This window comes from Aquarana catesbeiana, linkage group LG02 (genome assembly GCF_042186555.1).
Source record: "Aquarana catesbeiana isolate 2022-GZ linkage group LG02, ASM4218655v1, whole genome shotgun sequence".
NCBI classification, from domain to species: Eukaryota; Metazoa; Chordata; class Amphibia; order Anura; family Ranidae; genus Aquarana; species Aquarana catesbeiana.
Genome location: NC_133325.1, coordinates 320,957,819 through 320,974,180, shown reverse-complemented (window position 1 = coordinate 320,974,180; position 16,362 = coordinate 320,957,819). Strand labels below are relative to the sequence as shown.

Genomic DNA, 16,362 nt, shown 5'->3' with positions numbered 1-16,362 from the left:
CAGAAGTCAGGCAGCCCAGGCAAAGGTAAACCATATCCTAACCTGGGCAGAAGAATATGTGCTGTGTATTTCGGCAATCTTCATTCCAGGGGTAGAGAACTGGCAGGCAGACTACCTAAGTCGCCAGCAGTTGTTCCCGGGGGTATCGTCCCTTCACCCGGACATCTTCCTGGCTATATGCCAATGATGGGGGATCCCGGATGTAGAACTGTTTGCGTCCAGGTTCAACAGCAAAGTCGACTACTTTGTGTCAAGAACAAGGGATCCACTCACATGCGGAACAGTTGCGTTGGGGACTCCGTGGGGTCAGTTCTCGCTGATTTATGCGTTCCCTCCTATTTTTCTGCTACCTCGACTTCTTCACAGGATCAAGCTGGAAAGAAAGTCGGTAGTTCTTGTGGCCCCAGCGTGGCCCAGAAGATCTTGGTATGCAGAAATAGTAAAGATGGCGGTAGGAAACCCATTTACCCTACTGTCCAGACCTCCTATCACAGGGACCAGTGTTCCATCCTACTTTACAAACGCTAAATTTAACGGTTTGGCTATTGAAACACACATTCTAAATAATCGTGGGCTTTCAAGCTCAGTGATACCTACCTTGATTAATGCAAGGAAGCCAGCTTCCAGAGTCCTTTATTATAGAGTCTGGAAGGCATATGTTTATTGGTGTGAATCCAGGGGTTGGCATCCTAGGAAGTATGTCATAAGTAGAATTTTTGCCTTTCTGCAAATGGGGCTAGAGATAAAGCTGGCCTTGAGTACTATCAAGGGCCAGGTCTTTGCCTTATAAGTGTTGTTTCAACGTCCGCTGGCTTCGCATTCTTTGATCCGAAGCTTTATACAGGGGGTAACTCGGCTTAATCCTCCGGTTAAAGCACCCCTGAACCCTTGGGACTTAATTTAGTTCTGTCGGCATTACAGAAACAGCCTTTTGAGCCGATACGACAGGTTCATTTGGTCCTTTTGACAAGGAAACTAGTTTTTCTGGTAGCCATTTCTTCTGCAAGAACGGTATCAGAGCTGGCGGCTCTTTCTTGTAAAGAGCCATATTTAATTCTTCACAAGGGTAGAGTGGTATTGCGTCCTCATCCTAGCTTTCTGCCAAAGGTGGTTTCAGGTTTCGTCTAAACCAGGATATTGTTTTACCTTCATTTTTTCCAGAACCCTGTTCTAAGGAATAAGAGTCACTACACTCTTTGGATGTAGTGAGAGCGGTCAAGATCTATTTGAAGACGACTGCTCAGATTCGAAAAACAGATGTTTTGTTCATGTTGCCAGAAGGTCCTAGAAAGGACAGGCAGCATCGAAATCCACTATTGCCAAATGGATTCGGCAGGTAATTATTCAAGCTTATGGCTTGAAGAGGAAGGTTCCACCTTTTCAGGTCAAAACGCACTCCACCAGGGCTGTTAGTGCTCCATGGCTCAAATCTGAAAGGCCGCAACCTGGTCTTCAGTCCATACATTCACCAGATTCTATCAGATGGATGTAAGAAGGCATGAGGATGTCACCTTTTGGGCGCAGTGTGCTGCAGGCTGCAGTATAGGTCCTCAGGTCTTATTGCACCCTACTTTTTTGTTGTGTCCCCTCCCCTCAGGTGGCTTTGCTCTGGGACATCCCAGACAGTAATTACTGTGGCTCTGTGTCCCGTGATGTACGATAAAGAAACTAAGATTTTTATAACCACTTACCTGTAAAATCCTTTTCTTGGAGTACATCACGGGACACAGAGGTTCCTCTCCTTTTTCTGGTTACATATGTGTTGCTTTGCTACAAAACTGAGGTACTCCCGATAAGGGGAGGGGTTATATGGGGAATTGAACTTCCTGTTTAGGGTGTGCCAGTGTCCATCACCTAAAGGTGCCTATATTACCCAGACAGTAATTACTGTGGCTCTGTGTCCCGTGATGTACTCCAAGAAAAGGATATTTCAGGTAAGCTGTTATAAAAATCGTATTTTTCCCAATTCACTCTGTTGTGAATAAAACTTACCTTTGCTACTGCCCATAGTATTTGAAGAACATTCAACCAGAAGAGAAAAGCCTAAGAACATTTAGTTTTGCCCCATTTTTTTTTTTTTAAATATGCCCCGAAGTGTATCTAAACCCAAGAATGTAAAAGGAATATATTGTAGCTTATCTGTTCTTACATGTGGTGGATGCCTTAGTTTCCTTTAAGGCTTTTTTTTATTTTTGCCTATTGATCCTGCAAGTAATTACACTTCCTGTTTTGGGATGGCTATGCTTACTCCTCCACTGTATCTATGGAGGAGCAATGTAGCCACCTTTGGACAGCAAAATTTTCAACCTGAACAGAGGGTAGTGTTAGATTGATTTAGACTTTACAAGTGACCTAAAGCGGAGTTCCAGCCTGGGGGAAAAACATTATAAAAGTCAGCAGCTACAAATATTGTAGCTGCTGACTTTTAATAGACACCTACTTGTCCAGGGATCCCGCGATGTCGGCACTCCAAGCCGATCCGTCCGCTTCGGGTGCAGGCACTAGCATCCTTACTAAAGGAAACCAGAAGTGTAGCCTTGCGGCTTTCTGAATGGTCCTGCGGTCTTATGGGACCTGTGTGTCTCCCAGAAGGTGAGGGGGGGGGGGTGCAGAAGTTTTGTAGATCACGGCACAACAATGCCACAATCTTACCCAAGAGGTGCCAAATGTGGCAGTGGAGGAAGCAAACAAGCAAGCGGAGCTTCCCCTTTTGGGTGGAGCTCCGCTTTACAGATTTAAAGGCAAACTCTACACTCTACACTTTAAAAGCAGAGACAGCCACAGATTTCTTTTTCCCTTTTGGGATGAAGGTTTTAACTATTCTGAATACAAGCTTGTTGATAAGTGGTTTGTCTCAGCATTCTAACTGCCACTATTTCTGTATAGGTTGGTCTGTTAAAAAAATAAGACTAACTGGCATAATTACCAGGTAATAAAATTGTTACAGGTTCTAGTAGTAGTTGATCACACTCAACTAGACTTTACATGTTTGAAGGCATTTTGTAGCTTATGAAGACACTTGTCCTCCAGTTCTAGTTAGTATCAGCAACATACCCATGCAATATATCTACACAGGTAGCACATTTATGTGCTAAATGAATCAATATAAAATGTCAGGGCAGTTTATTGTCCAAGAATACAAGGGAAAGTATGAAGAGCTGTGGTATTGGCCTTTTCTAATTACATAATACCAACCTTGGTGTTGAGTCTGCATAGGTGTAAACCGTTCAAATTGCATCTCTAACTGTTGTCAAATCCCTGGATGTTAAAATGGCAATACATATGTAAGACAGATGTGTTGAGGACCCACTCCTGTTCAGGGGATAGTGGTTTAGTTTGATGTAGATGGCCTGGTTTTATGCTTTTTGCAAACCAGTTGTCCTCCCTTTTCAAAATGTGAAATTTCCGAGACCCCCTTTGACAGAAAAACAGGGACTGCAGACAGTGCATCGTGTCCTGTGTTATTTTACCAATACTTCCTCTTTTTTTTTTCTGTTCTATTGTAGATGAGTATAAAAGATTGTATGCATGCGCTTCTGTAACAAGATTTCTGAGAAAACGTATGTTTCTATAACGATGCGTATATATTTTAATCTATCATGTTTTATTTTTCTTACTGTTTTTTAGTAAAATATGAGCGCATCAAGTTTTTGGTAATTGCTTTAAAAAGTTCAGTGGAAGTCTATGCCTGGGCACCAAAGCCATACCACAAGTTTATGGCCTTTAAGGTCAGTAATTTGACTTCAACTTGTTATGTAGTCTGATATATAGAAAGTCTTTTTTTCCCCCCTTATGTAGTGCCAGTGTGTGAAAAATCCACCAGAAAATCTTTGACCATCTCTACCCAACTTACTGGCAAGGTGATTTGACTTCTGTCTTTATAAATCTCTTGGTCGTCCAGTGGTGAGATATTCCTGACAGAATTCCAGGATTTCAGCCATTTCAGAGTCCATCAATGGTGTTCCTATTCTACGTGTATGCACAATACTTAATTTACAAACAAAAAAGTTTTGTCTCTGGAGCATGCCACTTTGATTATGAGATTGTGTTTGGCTGGCTGAATTATAGTATTGGCTGTGCTTCCTCATTAGTAGACACCCCCAGCTGATAAACCTTCCCAGTTAACGATAAAGATTATGCCAGGGGTTACTGCTAATCAATGGTATTTTTGGTCAGTATCTTCAACCCTGCTTTATCTAGATCAAGGATTCAAAATTTTAACCACTTCCAGCCCTTAGGACGTGCCCATATGTCCTCGGGTGGAAGTGGTTATACCAGGACCATGTCTGCAGCCGTGGTCCTGGTATCAAAATTTGCATCCCACAATGGGCTTTACTGTAAAAATAGTACTTTTATAGGTGATGTCAATACAAATGCTCTCCTGTTCTAATGGGGAGCCCAGGACTGCCATACACAGTCTGGCCTGCTGCAGACAGAGGAGAAGGAGGAACAGGTGTCCCCTCCCTTTGTTCCTCTGTGATAAATGATCCCGGAAGTGACAAGGCTTTCCATGCTTCTGGTTTGGTTTATTTACTAGCCGGAGCAGCCTGTGAAAGCATCTGATCAAACCGATTTCTGTTAGACTGCATGGTTTTGAGAGGAGAGATCGGAGGTCTTAAAGACCCCTGATCTCTCAATAAAGTGTATTGTCACCACCCTTGCTAAACATCTCTTTTTATATCTCTTGTGACAGCAATAAAGTTTTTAAATAAATGAATAAAATGTAAAAAAATTAAATCGCCCTGCCCCCTTTTGCTTACCCATAAATGCGAACATGCACGTAGGTCTTGCATGCATATGTAAACAGTGAGGTATTGCTGCAAACATCAGAGTGAGCCCATATTGAGAAACTTTTGATTTCTCTCCATAGTTTTATAGAAAATAGTTTTTTTTTATAAAAATTACTCAAAGCCTCGATTGTTTCAAAAATTTCCTACAAAAGAATAGTGCCACACCGTAAGGGCCCTTTGACACAGATGTCATCGGTTCCGTCGCGTTTTTTTGCTAAGACTACTAAATCGAGTTATATCACTTTACTTCATAACATCAGAAACATGGCTCAACCCCATCACAACTGTAAGTCCAAACAAGTTCTTTTGTTGACAAAGAGCATTAAACTTGGTTGGCAATAGTTTTAAATCTGCTTTTATTTTTTTTTTTTTTTAATTTTTACTTCATTTGTAAATTGGTGTGCTTTCTTGCAGTCATTTGGAGATTTGGTACACAGACCATTGTTGGTGGATTTAACAGTTGAAGAAGGACAAAGGTTGAAAGTGATCTATGGTTCCTGTGCTGGATTTCATGCTGTGGATGTGGACTCAGGAGCAGTCTATGACATCTATCTACCAACACATGTAAGGAGTGTTATTGTATTAAGAAAATGCAACCATTCGGTTCGTTCCACTATCACGGTTTACACGGAGCTCAGAGATACCAAGAAGAAAAGTAGCAATGAGTGTAGACTCCAAATGGTCTATTTTTTTGGTAGCTACTTTATTGAGATCAGTGTTGTGTGCATCCTCATTGTGGGTCATATATAACAGGGTTCATCAGTTATATAGTATTGTGGGAGAACATGTTCCCTCTAATGTTGACTGCAATTTACAGCACTAGTGAGAATATAACTCTCTAGCCAGCCAAAAGGATTTGTTTCCAAGGACACTGCAGGCATTTTGGAGAGTGTGTGTGGAGCAGCATGCATTTTCAATAGACTTTTTTTGTAGGGGAGGGTATTGCAGTGAGAATAAAGGAGAATGCCTATGTAGAGCCCTAGTAAAGCAGGAATTTAAAGTAAATTTAAGAAAATTAGTGGTCAAAACTCTGCAGTTATAATCTTATAACAGTGTGTGGGTGATGCCTGGGATATTGAAACCAAAACATTGCAGTGGTGGTGTACAACTTATCAAGTCTATGAATAATACAATAGATCAATGTGGTCTGGAAACTGTTATTTTTACATACTTGACCATGCATGCTGATCAGTATTAAAAATACACACATATATATACAGTGCTCGGCATAAATGAGTACACCCCAACAGATTTGTCAGAAAACTTTTACTTTCCCTTCAGAATCAACATTTTCTACGGGACACTATACTTCAAAATACTCCCACAAATGTGGGCCATTGATTGCAACCAAGATTTGTTTAATCAAATTCATTCAAGACCATGTTGCAAAAAAATGAATACACCCCTTAGCAGCAAAGCAAAATTTTAGCAAATTGTAGGAAAAATCCTAATTGAGAAGAATTCAACTACAGGGGAGTCCAGTTATTCATCAAACAGATGTCCAGCAGACAGTTGATTATAAAAGGGCATTGCTTAACAAAAATAACTCCTGGGGATGTAGCTTGGCAGCGAATGTAGCCAGACGCACAGCTTGTGAGCTCCGCCAAACATTCGTCCTTTTATCCTGGTAACAGACTGCTAACACCCATCCTCGGGTATATTTTCCTGGAGTGCCTGCTAAACCTCTGGGGTACAGACTTCTTTACTCCCTGCCCGCCGGAGTGATCATTTGGCACCGGACCATGCTGCTCAAGATGGGGGCTTGTCACAAAGAACAGCTAAAGAGAAATTCAAGGAGGCGGCTCAGAAGCTGTTCGCTAAGCCCGAAGCATGGGACTCCTCTGCTATGCCTGGGGATATGCCAGATGATCACAGCGGTTCTCAGTCTGACGCCAATGACACAGTGCCGCTTGAAGATCCGGCGGTGCCATTGCTTCCATGGGACACTGTGAGTTCCTTCCCTGTTATACCGACACAGCAAACAGCCATAACCCCAGACCCTGATGGGCCAGAACCCACGCTATGTGACATCTTTTCTGCAGTTACCTCATGTAACTCCTCCATCGCAGCCCTGGCTTCAGAGGTTAAAGGGGTAAGAATTGAAATAACCTTCCTCCGCCAAGGTATGCAAAAATTGCAGGACCGCAGTTAAGCTATTGAAGGGCACCTCAGTATCCTGGAGGATGATTGGGCCCCTATGCAAAGAGAATTGCATGCTCAACAACTGCTGGTAGCTAAATACTCTGCTCAGCTCGATGATTTAGAGAACAGGCTCCGCAGAAATAATATTAGAGCCATAGGCATTCCTGAGAACATGGAGGGGGAAAAATCCTGTGCATTTTATAGAGCAATGGTGGCTGACTAAATTTGGGAAAAGCTCATTTTCACTGATGTTTGCAGTGGAGTGGGCACACCGCATCCCCACTAGGCCCTGGCCTCCAGGCAATCCTCCTCCTAGAGCTTTCCCGTTTTTAAAATCCTCAATTAAAGGCCCGTGATGTCATGCTCTTTAAAGCTAGATAAATAAGAGATGCACTTGTGATGGATAACTCTTAAGATCTTGTTGTTCCCAGACTTCTCAGCGGAGGTACAAAAACAATGGGCTCAGTTCACTGAGGTGAAAAAAAGGCTTTGTTCCCTGGAATTGCAGTACGCCATGCTCTAACCAGCACACACCTGCGAGTGGTAGCCAAAGATAAAGTCTACTTTTTTGAAAAGCCTACGCTGGCGGTGCAGTGGCTGGACAGGGTGGAACGTTCCCTGCGGGAAGAGTTGGTCAGACGCCGGAGGGAAACCTGATTACTTCTAACCACTCCTTTTGCATACTAATACCGGTCTGCTATCAAGGGTTTGTTTGTTTTGTTTTTTTTTATTTCCACGTTGATTCTGCAAAGGCAGTTGACTGTTTCTACAAGTCGCTTCAGTACCAGCTGTACCTATTAGGGTTGTCCCGATACCGATGCTAGTATCGGTATCGGCACCGATACCGAGCATTCTCTTAGATTGTAAGCTCTAAGGAGCAGGGCCCTCTGATTCCTACTGTATCAAAGTGTATTGTATTTGTACTGTCTACCCTCAAGTTGTAAAGCGCTACGTAAACTGTTGGCGCTATATAAAAACCTGTATTATAATAATAATAATAATTTGCCCAAGTACTTGTACTCGGGCAAATGCTCCCGATGCTTCTGCCGATACTATGACAGTCAGCGGTGATCAGCGCGTGGGGGAGTTACAAGCTTCTCCCCCCGCGGCTTTAGTGACATACAGCGGTGATCGGTGCTTGTAACTCCCCCACACGCGATCACCGCTGACTGTCACCTCATCCTCCTCCATGCCCCCTCCGTTCCTTTGTCCCCCTATGCTGTTCCCCTCTGTTGCTCTGTGCCCCTCCATTCCGGCGTTCCGCTGTCACCCTCCGTTGTTCTGTCCTCCTCCGTTACACTGTCCTCCTCCTCTGTCCCCCTCTGTTGTTCTGTCCCCCTCCGCTGTCACCCTCCGTTGCTCTATCCTCCGCTGTCCCCCTCTCCGCTGTGTGAATGGACAGAGTCAGCTGACTCTGTCTATTCACATAACTGAAACATTGTAATCTCCTGTGATTACAATGTCTCAGTTTATGAATGGAGAGGAGCCGCTGTCTTCTCTCCATTCATTCTCAGTGCAGAGAAAGGGACTGGGGGAATCTCTATCCTCGGTCTCTTTCTCTGTCTCAAAGGGGAGATATCAGAGGTCTGTTAAGACCCCTGATATCTCACCAAAGCCCTCCAACAGGGCTGATAAAAAAAAAAAAAACGCACATATTGCAATAAAGAATAAAAAAAAAAAAAAGATTGTAAAAAAATAATGAATGTAAATAAAAAAAAAAAACACACAGAAACCGTTCACCAACACTGTCACGTGACATTAAAAAAAAGTATCGGTACTTGTACTCGGTCCTAAAAAAGTGGTATCGGGACAACCCTAGTACCTATGCATGAGGCACATGCCATGTTATTTATTGGCTCCTCTGTGCTGGCTCTTAAACTTAGGCCCCTGGTTACTGGTACCTCGTGGACATTACATGCTGACTATCGAAAAATGTTAGACCCTTCTGGCTAGTTTCCTAGCGCATCACCCTAGTATTCCCGCACTTATTGTAGAGGATTTTAATAATAATTTGGATACGGAGCTTGACAAATTCTCTACTAATGCTTCACAACAAAGATCTGGGAGAGGTCCAACCTCCTTTGTTTGGCTTCTCTTGGAGCTGGGCCTAAGGGATGTATGGAGATCAAAACATCCGCAGGTTAAATGTTATTCATGCCATTCGACCACGCATGGCAGATTTTTCAGGATTGAACTTGGTCTAGGCAATGATGAAATGCTCCCCCTTAGTCTCCTCTTCACGAAATCAAGCGAACTCATGAAGAGGAGACTAAGGGGAGCATTTCATCATTGCCTAGGCCAAGTTCGATCCTGGAAAGTCTGACAATTCTCCCCTGTGTATCCAAATTCTCCCAGCTGGTATAGTTAAGCGTTTTTATTGGAAAATTAACCCATTTTGGTTGTCGCTATTTCCTAATCCTTATCCCATTAGGAATAGCCTTACCACATTTATTCACTCAAATCATCGGCTAGCCTTGGAATTTTTTGGGATGCGCTGAATGCCTTTCTACATGGCCAATTTATCAAAACAATTACTGCCATTAAGACCAAGACCAGATCCTGGGAACATTCTGTACTGCAGGAGGTTGAGAGGGCTGAGACAGCCTTTGTTGACTCCCCTTCTGAACACACTGCAAGAGCCTGGACTGAGGCTCAACATATAGCTAAATGTATGATTTTAACGAAGACTGACAATAAAAGGTTCTTTCTTCAACAGAAATATTTTGAGGAGGGGGAAAATACAGGACATATGCTGGCTAGGGATGAGCTCCGGCGTGTTCGCATGGCGCACGTGCCGAGCCCGCCAGGAAGTCGGCACGGGGCAGCGCTAATCACAAGCAGTGAGACATTTCCCGATGTGCGGCTGCAGAGATCGGGAAATGTCTCCCTGCCTGTGATTAGCGCTGCGCCGTGCCGACTTCCTGGCGGGCTCGGCACTTGCGCCATGCGAACACGCCGGAGCTCATCCTTAATGCTGGCTATGATGGTGAGATCACAAAGAGGATCCTTACATATAGAAGCAATTTATAACACCTTAGAAGACCTGGTTTCTATGATTTCTATGCTGAGTACTCTTCTAAAGTCTCACCAACCTTAGCTGAAATTAAGTCCTTTCTCTGTAATAGCCAGATTGCCCAACTCCACGCCTTGGATAGAGCGATATTGAATGCTCCTCTCACTGATGATGAGCTGTTGGGGGCTTTGGCTCTTTCCTCTCCTGGCAAATCTCCTGGGGCAGATGGCTTTCCGGCAGAAGTTTACAGGAGATACTCTGAGATACTAGTACCACGCTTATGGGAGGTCTTTTTGGATGCTCTCGATCGCGGGGGCCTGCCCCCGTCTATGAATGAAGCCATTATTATTTTATTGTTAAAGCCTGGTAAAGATGCTCTTTCCCCATATTCCTATAGGCCTATCTAGTTATTGACAGATGTAAATTTATTGGCCAGGGTCTTAGCTACCAGACTAGCTAAAGTCATTCACAAAATTGTTCACAAAGATCAGTCTGGGTTAATTCCCTCCAGGTCTACAGCTTTAAATATCAGACGGTTATTCCTTAACCTTCAATTACCTGTTGATTATCTGGGTCATAGAGCTATTCTTTCCTTAGACAGTGTCGAGTGGCCGTATCTGTGGGAAGTGTTGAGGTGCTTTGTATTGGGAGATATGTTTATCAACTGGGTGAAATTGCTATACATGGCCCCTACCGCTAGATTACACATCAACAGGGATCTAACAGACCCTTTTCCTCTTTTCAGGGGCACACGGCAGGGGTGCCGTTGTCGCCCCTGCTATTTGCATTAGCCCTGGAATCATTGGCAGCCACCATAAGGTCCTCCCCATTTGTTACAGGCTTTAAGTGGGAAATTGTAGAGGAAAGGATTTCCCTATACACCGATGACCCTCTTCTTTATCTAGGGGATACAGAAACATCCCTTACCAATGCAATGTCAGTGATACAGGACTTTGGTTCTTTATCGGGATTCTCCTTTAGCTGGAACAAGTTGGTTCTTCTACCTTTGGGTGACCCAATGGCTCCGTTACCGGGTGCACAGTCCCTTAGTCTAGTTACCTCATTTAAATATTTAGGCGTGCAGGTATCTGCCAACCACTCTAATAATTTTGAGGAAAATCTACTCCCCCCTCTTAGAGACTCCAAATGACATGTAATACTTGGTGTTATCTGCCTCTGTCGGTAATTGGTAGGATAAACCTAATTAAAATGGTTTGTTGTCCCCAACTGCTGTATGTCCTGCACAATTCCCCGCAATGGATACCCCGCAGATGGTATACCCATATTGACACTTTAATCAGGTCCCTAATTTGGAAAAAGCAAGTGGCTAGGATTCGTCTTTTCACACTGCAATATAGTAACGATCAAGGCGGGCCGGCGGTACCTAATCCTAAGCTTTATTTTTACGCCTCTCAGCTGCAACATCTGGGTGGCTTCGGGTTGCCAAATGAATCTGACCCGATCTGTAACTTATTGCAGTCCGGAATACTAGCCGCATCAATCTTAGCAGGTCTGGAGGCTGGATTACCTAATCTGCCGAAGTCGGCACCCACCATAATTCTTTTAAGGAAACTTTGGTCTATAGTTAAAAACAGTTTGGGAATTTCAGGATTTTTAAGCGAAATACCACTCTGGCACAATCTGACTTTTGCAGAAGTATATAAATTAGAAGGCTTTCAGACGTGGCAATCAGCAGGCATTCGCAACATTTCCCAGTTATATAACCAGAACATACTGAAGTCCTTTGCACACCTTCAGGCAGAATATAACCTACCCAGATAGCAATTTTATAAGTGCCTTCAATTGAGACATGCTCTACAGGCCCAGGGATGTATATCTACGCTTTCATTATCAAGTCATCCCTTATTGAGGGATATTTTTAAGGACAGGAGAAAAGGGACCTGATCTCTCATATTTATTTAACCCTACTGTCATCTATGCAGGACCTGGCAACCTTTACCCTGTAGGTGGGGATGGATACAGGACTTGGGGGAGATAAGTGGAGAAACCTGGGAGCTGTGCTTGCAATCTGTATATCAAATTAGGGTCCCATTAGACCCTTCAATCTGCATCTTAGGAGCTGTGGATGAAGAAATATATATGCCCTCCCATCAACCTAGCAGTGCTCAGACTACTCTATGTAGCACGTAAGTTAGTGGCTAGATTCTTGTTCTCCTCACGTGTTCCCACTAGGAATAATGGGTAGAACAGGTCAACTATCTTCTAGTTAGGGAACAGTTAACATATCGGCATAGAAATGCAAATCGTAAATTACATTCTTACCGCGTTTCCCCAAAAATAAGACCTACCCAGAAGGTAAGCCCTACTGTCATTTTCTGAAAAGGCTCCAATATAAGCCCTACCCGAAAATAAGCCCTAGTTTGGAAGGGTTGTGTTGTGTGGTCTACACTGTGTATATTTCTGTGGTGAATACCTTCGTTGCGGCTCTGCTCAGCTGATCCCCGCTGCTCTCCTCCTCTTCTGTCAGTGGGGGATCTCGGCCCTCTGTAGTGCTCGGAGTTGGAAAAGACCATTCAGGCGGTACATGGAAGTGGCGCTCAGCTGATTCCCTGCTGCTCTCCTTCTGCCAGCTGTTAGGGGGGATGTCGGCCCTCCTCCCTCTGTAGTGCTCGGAGTAGGAAAAGACCATTCAGGCAGTACATGGAAGCGCCGAGCGCCGCTCAGTTGATTCCCCGCTGCTCTCCTTCTGCCAGCGGGGGATCTCGGGCCCCCCTCCTTCTGCAGTGCTCGGAATGGGAAGAAATCGTCCAGGCGGTACATGAAATCGCCGAGTGGCGCTCAGCTGATTCCCCGCTGCTCTCCTTCTGCCAGCTGTCAGCGGGGGATCTCGGGCCCCCCTCCCTCTGTAGTGCTCAGAGCATGGAAGACCGATCAGGCGGGTCACAGAAGCACCGAGGAAGGCACTGTAGGAACGTATGGTTCACACTTTACATTGTATAGGGGCTGTAATACAGTAATTTTTTTGATTTTACAGGCACTTTTAACTCCGTTCCAGGAGAAGGGGAGAGAAGACAGCACATGACAAGCCCTACCCCGAAAATAAGCCCTTCTGGGCTTTTTGTTGAAAAAATTAATATAAGACCCGGGCTTATTTTCGGGCAAACACAGTATTTGGCAGGCCTGGTTGGAAACTCTGGGGTTAGTGCCTTCACAGCTGGTTTTGCACTGACTGTTACAAGTGTAAAGGGTATGCATGCTTGTATAAGAGGATAACGCCGATTCTTGGGGTTGGAAATAGGGCAGGTCCTAATGTTATTGATACTTTATTATGTGAATCCAATCCTTACCCATACTCCCTGTTCATAGGGGGCAAGTTCTTTCAGGAGAGGTTAGGATGAAGGTGACCATATTGGCCCATTGGCCGTATGTTCTTCTGTGTCGGTTGGACGGGTTGACCCCCACCTACCTAACATAGATGTTTGCTACTGTTTTTTTGTTTTTTACTATTTATTTTTTTTTAAGTGTTTCATGATGCTAATATAACACTTGGTGCCCATTTGTTGATCCTTTAATCCTGAACCTAGTAGGTTTTATGTCACTGGTTTTATGACGGTCTAATCTTTATACTGGGATATTTTCCCATCCCTTACATTGTATGTTTTTAAATTTAATGTTGTGCAGCTGATACCTCCTTTTTGTTTTTTCTTTTCACATACCCGCTGTTATATTCATTGTAACCTGTGATGTATGGCAATTGGCACAATAAAAACTTTTTCTGGTTTAAAAAAAAAAAAAAAAAAACAACGAAGAAAACCCCTTCCCATTTCATGCTGTCAGCAATGGCACCACATGAAAGAGAAATGTCACAAGGCTTGAGACAGAAAATAATTTCTTTACACAAGAAAGGTGAAGGCTATAAGAAGCTCAGCAAAGCTTTACTTATCAGTCAGAATACTGTAGCAAAAGTGATACAACAATGTAACAGATAGAACTGCAACCATCTTGCAGAGACGTCCAGGCCATCCATGGAAGTTAACACCTCAAAAGGAGAGTCTTCTGATGGGAAGGGTTAAAGAAAATCGCCATGCAAGTTCACTGCAGTTAGCTAAAGAAATAGAAAGTCAAACTAGGGGTGATTGTTTCCCGTGACACGGCGTACACTGCAGAGGAATGTCATGCATGGGTGTTATCCATGAAGGAAGCCTCTCCTAAAGCCCATGCACAAAAAAAGCCCGCCTCGAATTTGCCAGGGCCCACGCTAAAAAAGACTACTACTGGGACTCTGTACTCTGGAGTGATGAGACAAAGATAATTGGTATGGTGTCGCAAAGGTGAGGCGTACAAAAAAAATGCATGGTGTCTGCAGTGAAACATGGTGGTGGCAGTGTCCTTCTGTGGGGCTGCAGGAGTGCTACTTGTGTTGGAGAGCTGCATTTCATTGATGGTATCATGAATTCACAGATGTACTGCTCTATATTGAAAGAGAAGATGCTACCGTCACTCCGTGCCCTTGGTCCTCGTGCACTTTTCCAACATGACAATGATCCAAAACACACATCTAAGGCTACGGTTGCATTTCTGAAGAAAAACTGGGTGAAAGTGATTTAGTGACCAAGTATGCCACCTGATCTAAACCCAATCGAACACCTATGGGGGATTTTAAAGAGACAAGTTGAGCATCACTCTCCATCAAGCATCCAGGCTCTAAAATAGGTCGTTCTTGAAGAATGGAAAAAGATAGGTATTGCAGTATGTTGCCAACTTGTTCATTCCATGCCACAGAAGACTTGGTGCTGTCCTTCTAAATCATGGAGGTCATACAAAATACTAGACGTAGTATTTTTTGTTGTGGTGTGTATTCATTTTTGCATCAACTAATTTACATAAAACCTGAAGGTTTTGTAATATAAGTTATATCATTAACCTTCCTTTCATGTAATGAGCTTAACAAATGTTCTATAAAACTCAGTTTTGTCAAAACTTTGGAAATTGTTCTTGTGTTCATTGAGATATTGATTACACTCTTACTTTTCAAAGGGGTGTACTCCTTTATGCTGAGCAGTGTGTGTGTGTGTGTGTGTGTGTGTGTGTGTGTATATATATATATATATATATGTATATATGTGTGTGTGTGTGTGTGTATGTGTGTGTGTGTTAATGATTCAAGGTTTTTCAATTGACTTTACTGCCTTCTGGTTTGATTTCTTGCTATGTCTACAAAACACAGATGTATGGATTTTGAGAGAAGCACTCGGGCAGTAGAAAACTTTTGAGAATTCCCAGCATGGTCTGCAAAAAAAAAGGCACTATGGAAAGGAAACCTAAACAAGCACTCTAAAGCCTAGTACACATGGGCTGAATGTCGTGCGACATTGGGCAGTTCAATAAAAACCAGCCGACATTCGGCCTGTGTGTATGGCAACCGCTCCAACAAAAGCCAATGGCTGAGAGCATTGACCAGAGTATTCTAGTGGAGGGGTTGTCCCCCTGTCAGAACACAATAGGACAGCAGGGGAGATTGCTGTACTAACATTGAATTGTTAGTACAGCGGCTCCAACTTAAGCTGTCAGGCAACCCGCTGGGTTGAACGAAAAAAAAAACGCAGTGTGTACTAGGCTTTGTTTGATCATTCAACAAAAGCAATGAAACGGACTAGAAAAAGTTATCGTTGTTTCCCTTCACACTCAATATATTACCTTGTGGGTATCTGTAATCATTCATTTTGCTTGGGTTGTATAATTATAAACAGTGTCTGAAAAAACACACCACCTGTTTAAGTACCTTTTTTAAAAATCAAGCTTTCAAACAAGTAAAACTAACATGCAGATCTCCTTGTATTTTCTATACTGAGCAAAGGTCTGTGTGGGCTGCAGTGTGTATGTTCGGCATTAAACCTTGTTATTTTGTTCTAGATCCAGAGCAGTATCCAGCCACATGCTATTATCATCCTCCCAAATACAGATGGCATGGAGTTACTAGTTTGTTATGAAGATGAAGGAGTTTATGTCAATACATATGGCAGGATCACCAAAGATGTGGTTCTTCAATGGGGAGAAATGCCTACATCAGTTGGTATGTTGGATTTAGGGTTCTGTTTGAACATGTTTTTCTTTTGCCTAAACATTTCTGCCTTTTTTTGAGTATTTTTTTATTTTTTTTTATTTTTAGTAATGAAATTTTATTATTTGCTTTTTATTGTTTTGGGTGTTAATGACATTGCTTGCTATGGTTGTTCATGCTTCTTTTATGGTTCTTTACAGCATATATCCGATCTAACCAGATAATGGGATGGGGCGAGAAAGCCATTGAAATCCGATCTGTAGAAACTGGCCATCTTGATGGAGTATTTATGCATAAAAGGGCGCAAAGACTAAAATTTCTTTGTGAAAGAAATGATAAGGTAAAGATGTATATCAGACAACTAGTAGCATTTGATGGTATTTAGATGATGTTTT

At 43.0% G+C, this 16,362-nt stretch overlaps 1 protein-coding gene across 1 annotated transcript in view; it reads left to right on the top strand.

The window, feature by feature from the left end:
• MAP4K4 (mitogen-activated protein kinase kinase kinase kinase 4) overlaps positions 1 to 16,362 on the top strand; it is a 131,921-nt gene that overhangs the window by 111,447 nt on the left and 4,112 nt on the right. Inside the window, exons 27-30 of the mRNA XM_073614774.1 lie at positions 3,628 to 3,728; positions 5,205 to 5,354; positions 15,820 to 15,979; positions 16,168 to 16,307. Coding sequence (XP_073470875.1) covers positions 3,628 to 3,728; positions 5,205 to 5,354; positions 15,820 to 15,979; positions 16,168 to 16,307 — 551 coding nt within the window. The remainder of the gene's footprint in view (positions 1 to 3,627; positions 3,729 to 5,204; positions 5,355 to 15,819; positions 15,980 to 16,167; positions 16,308 to 16,362) is intronic.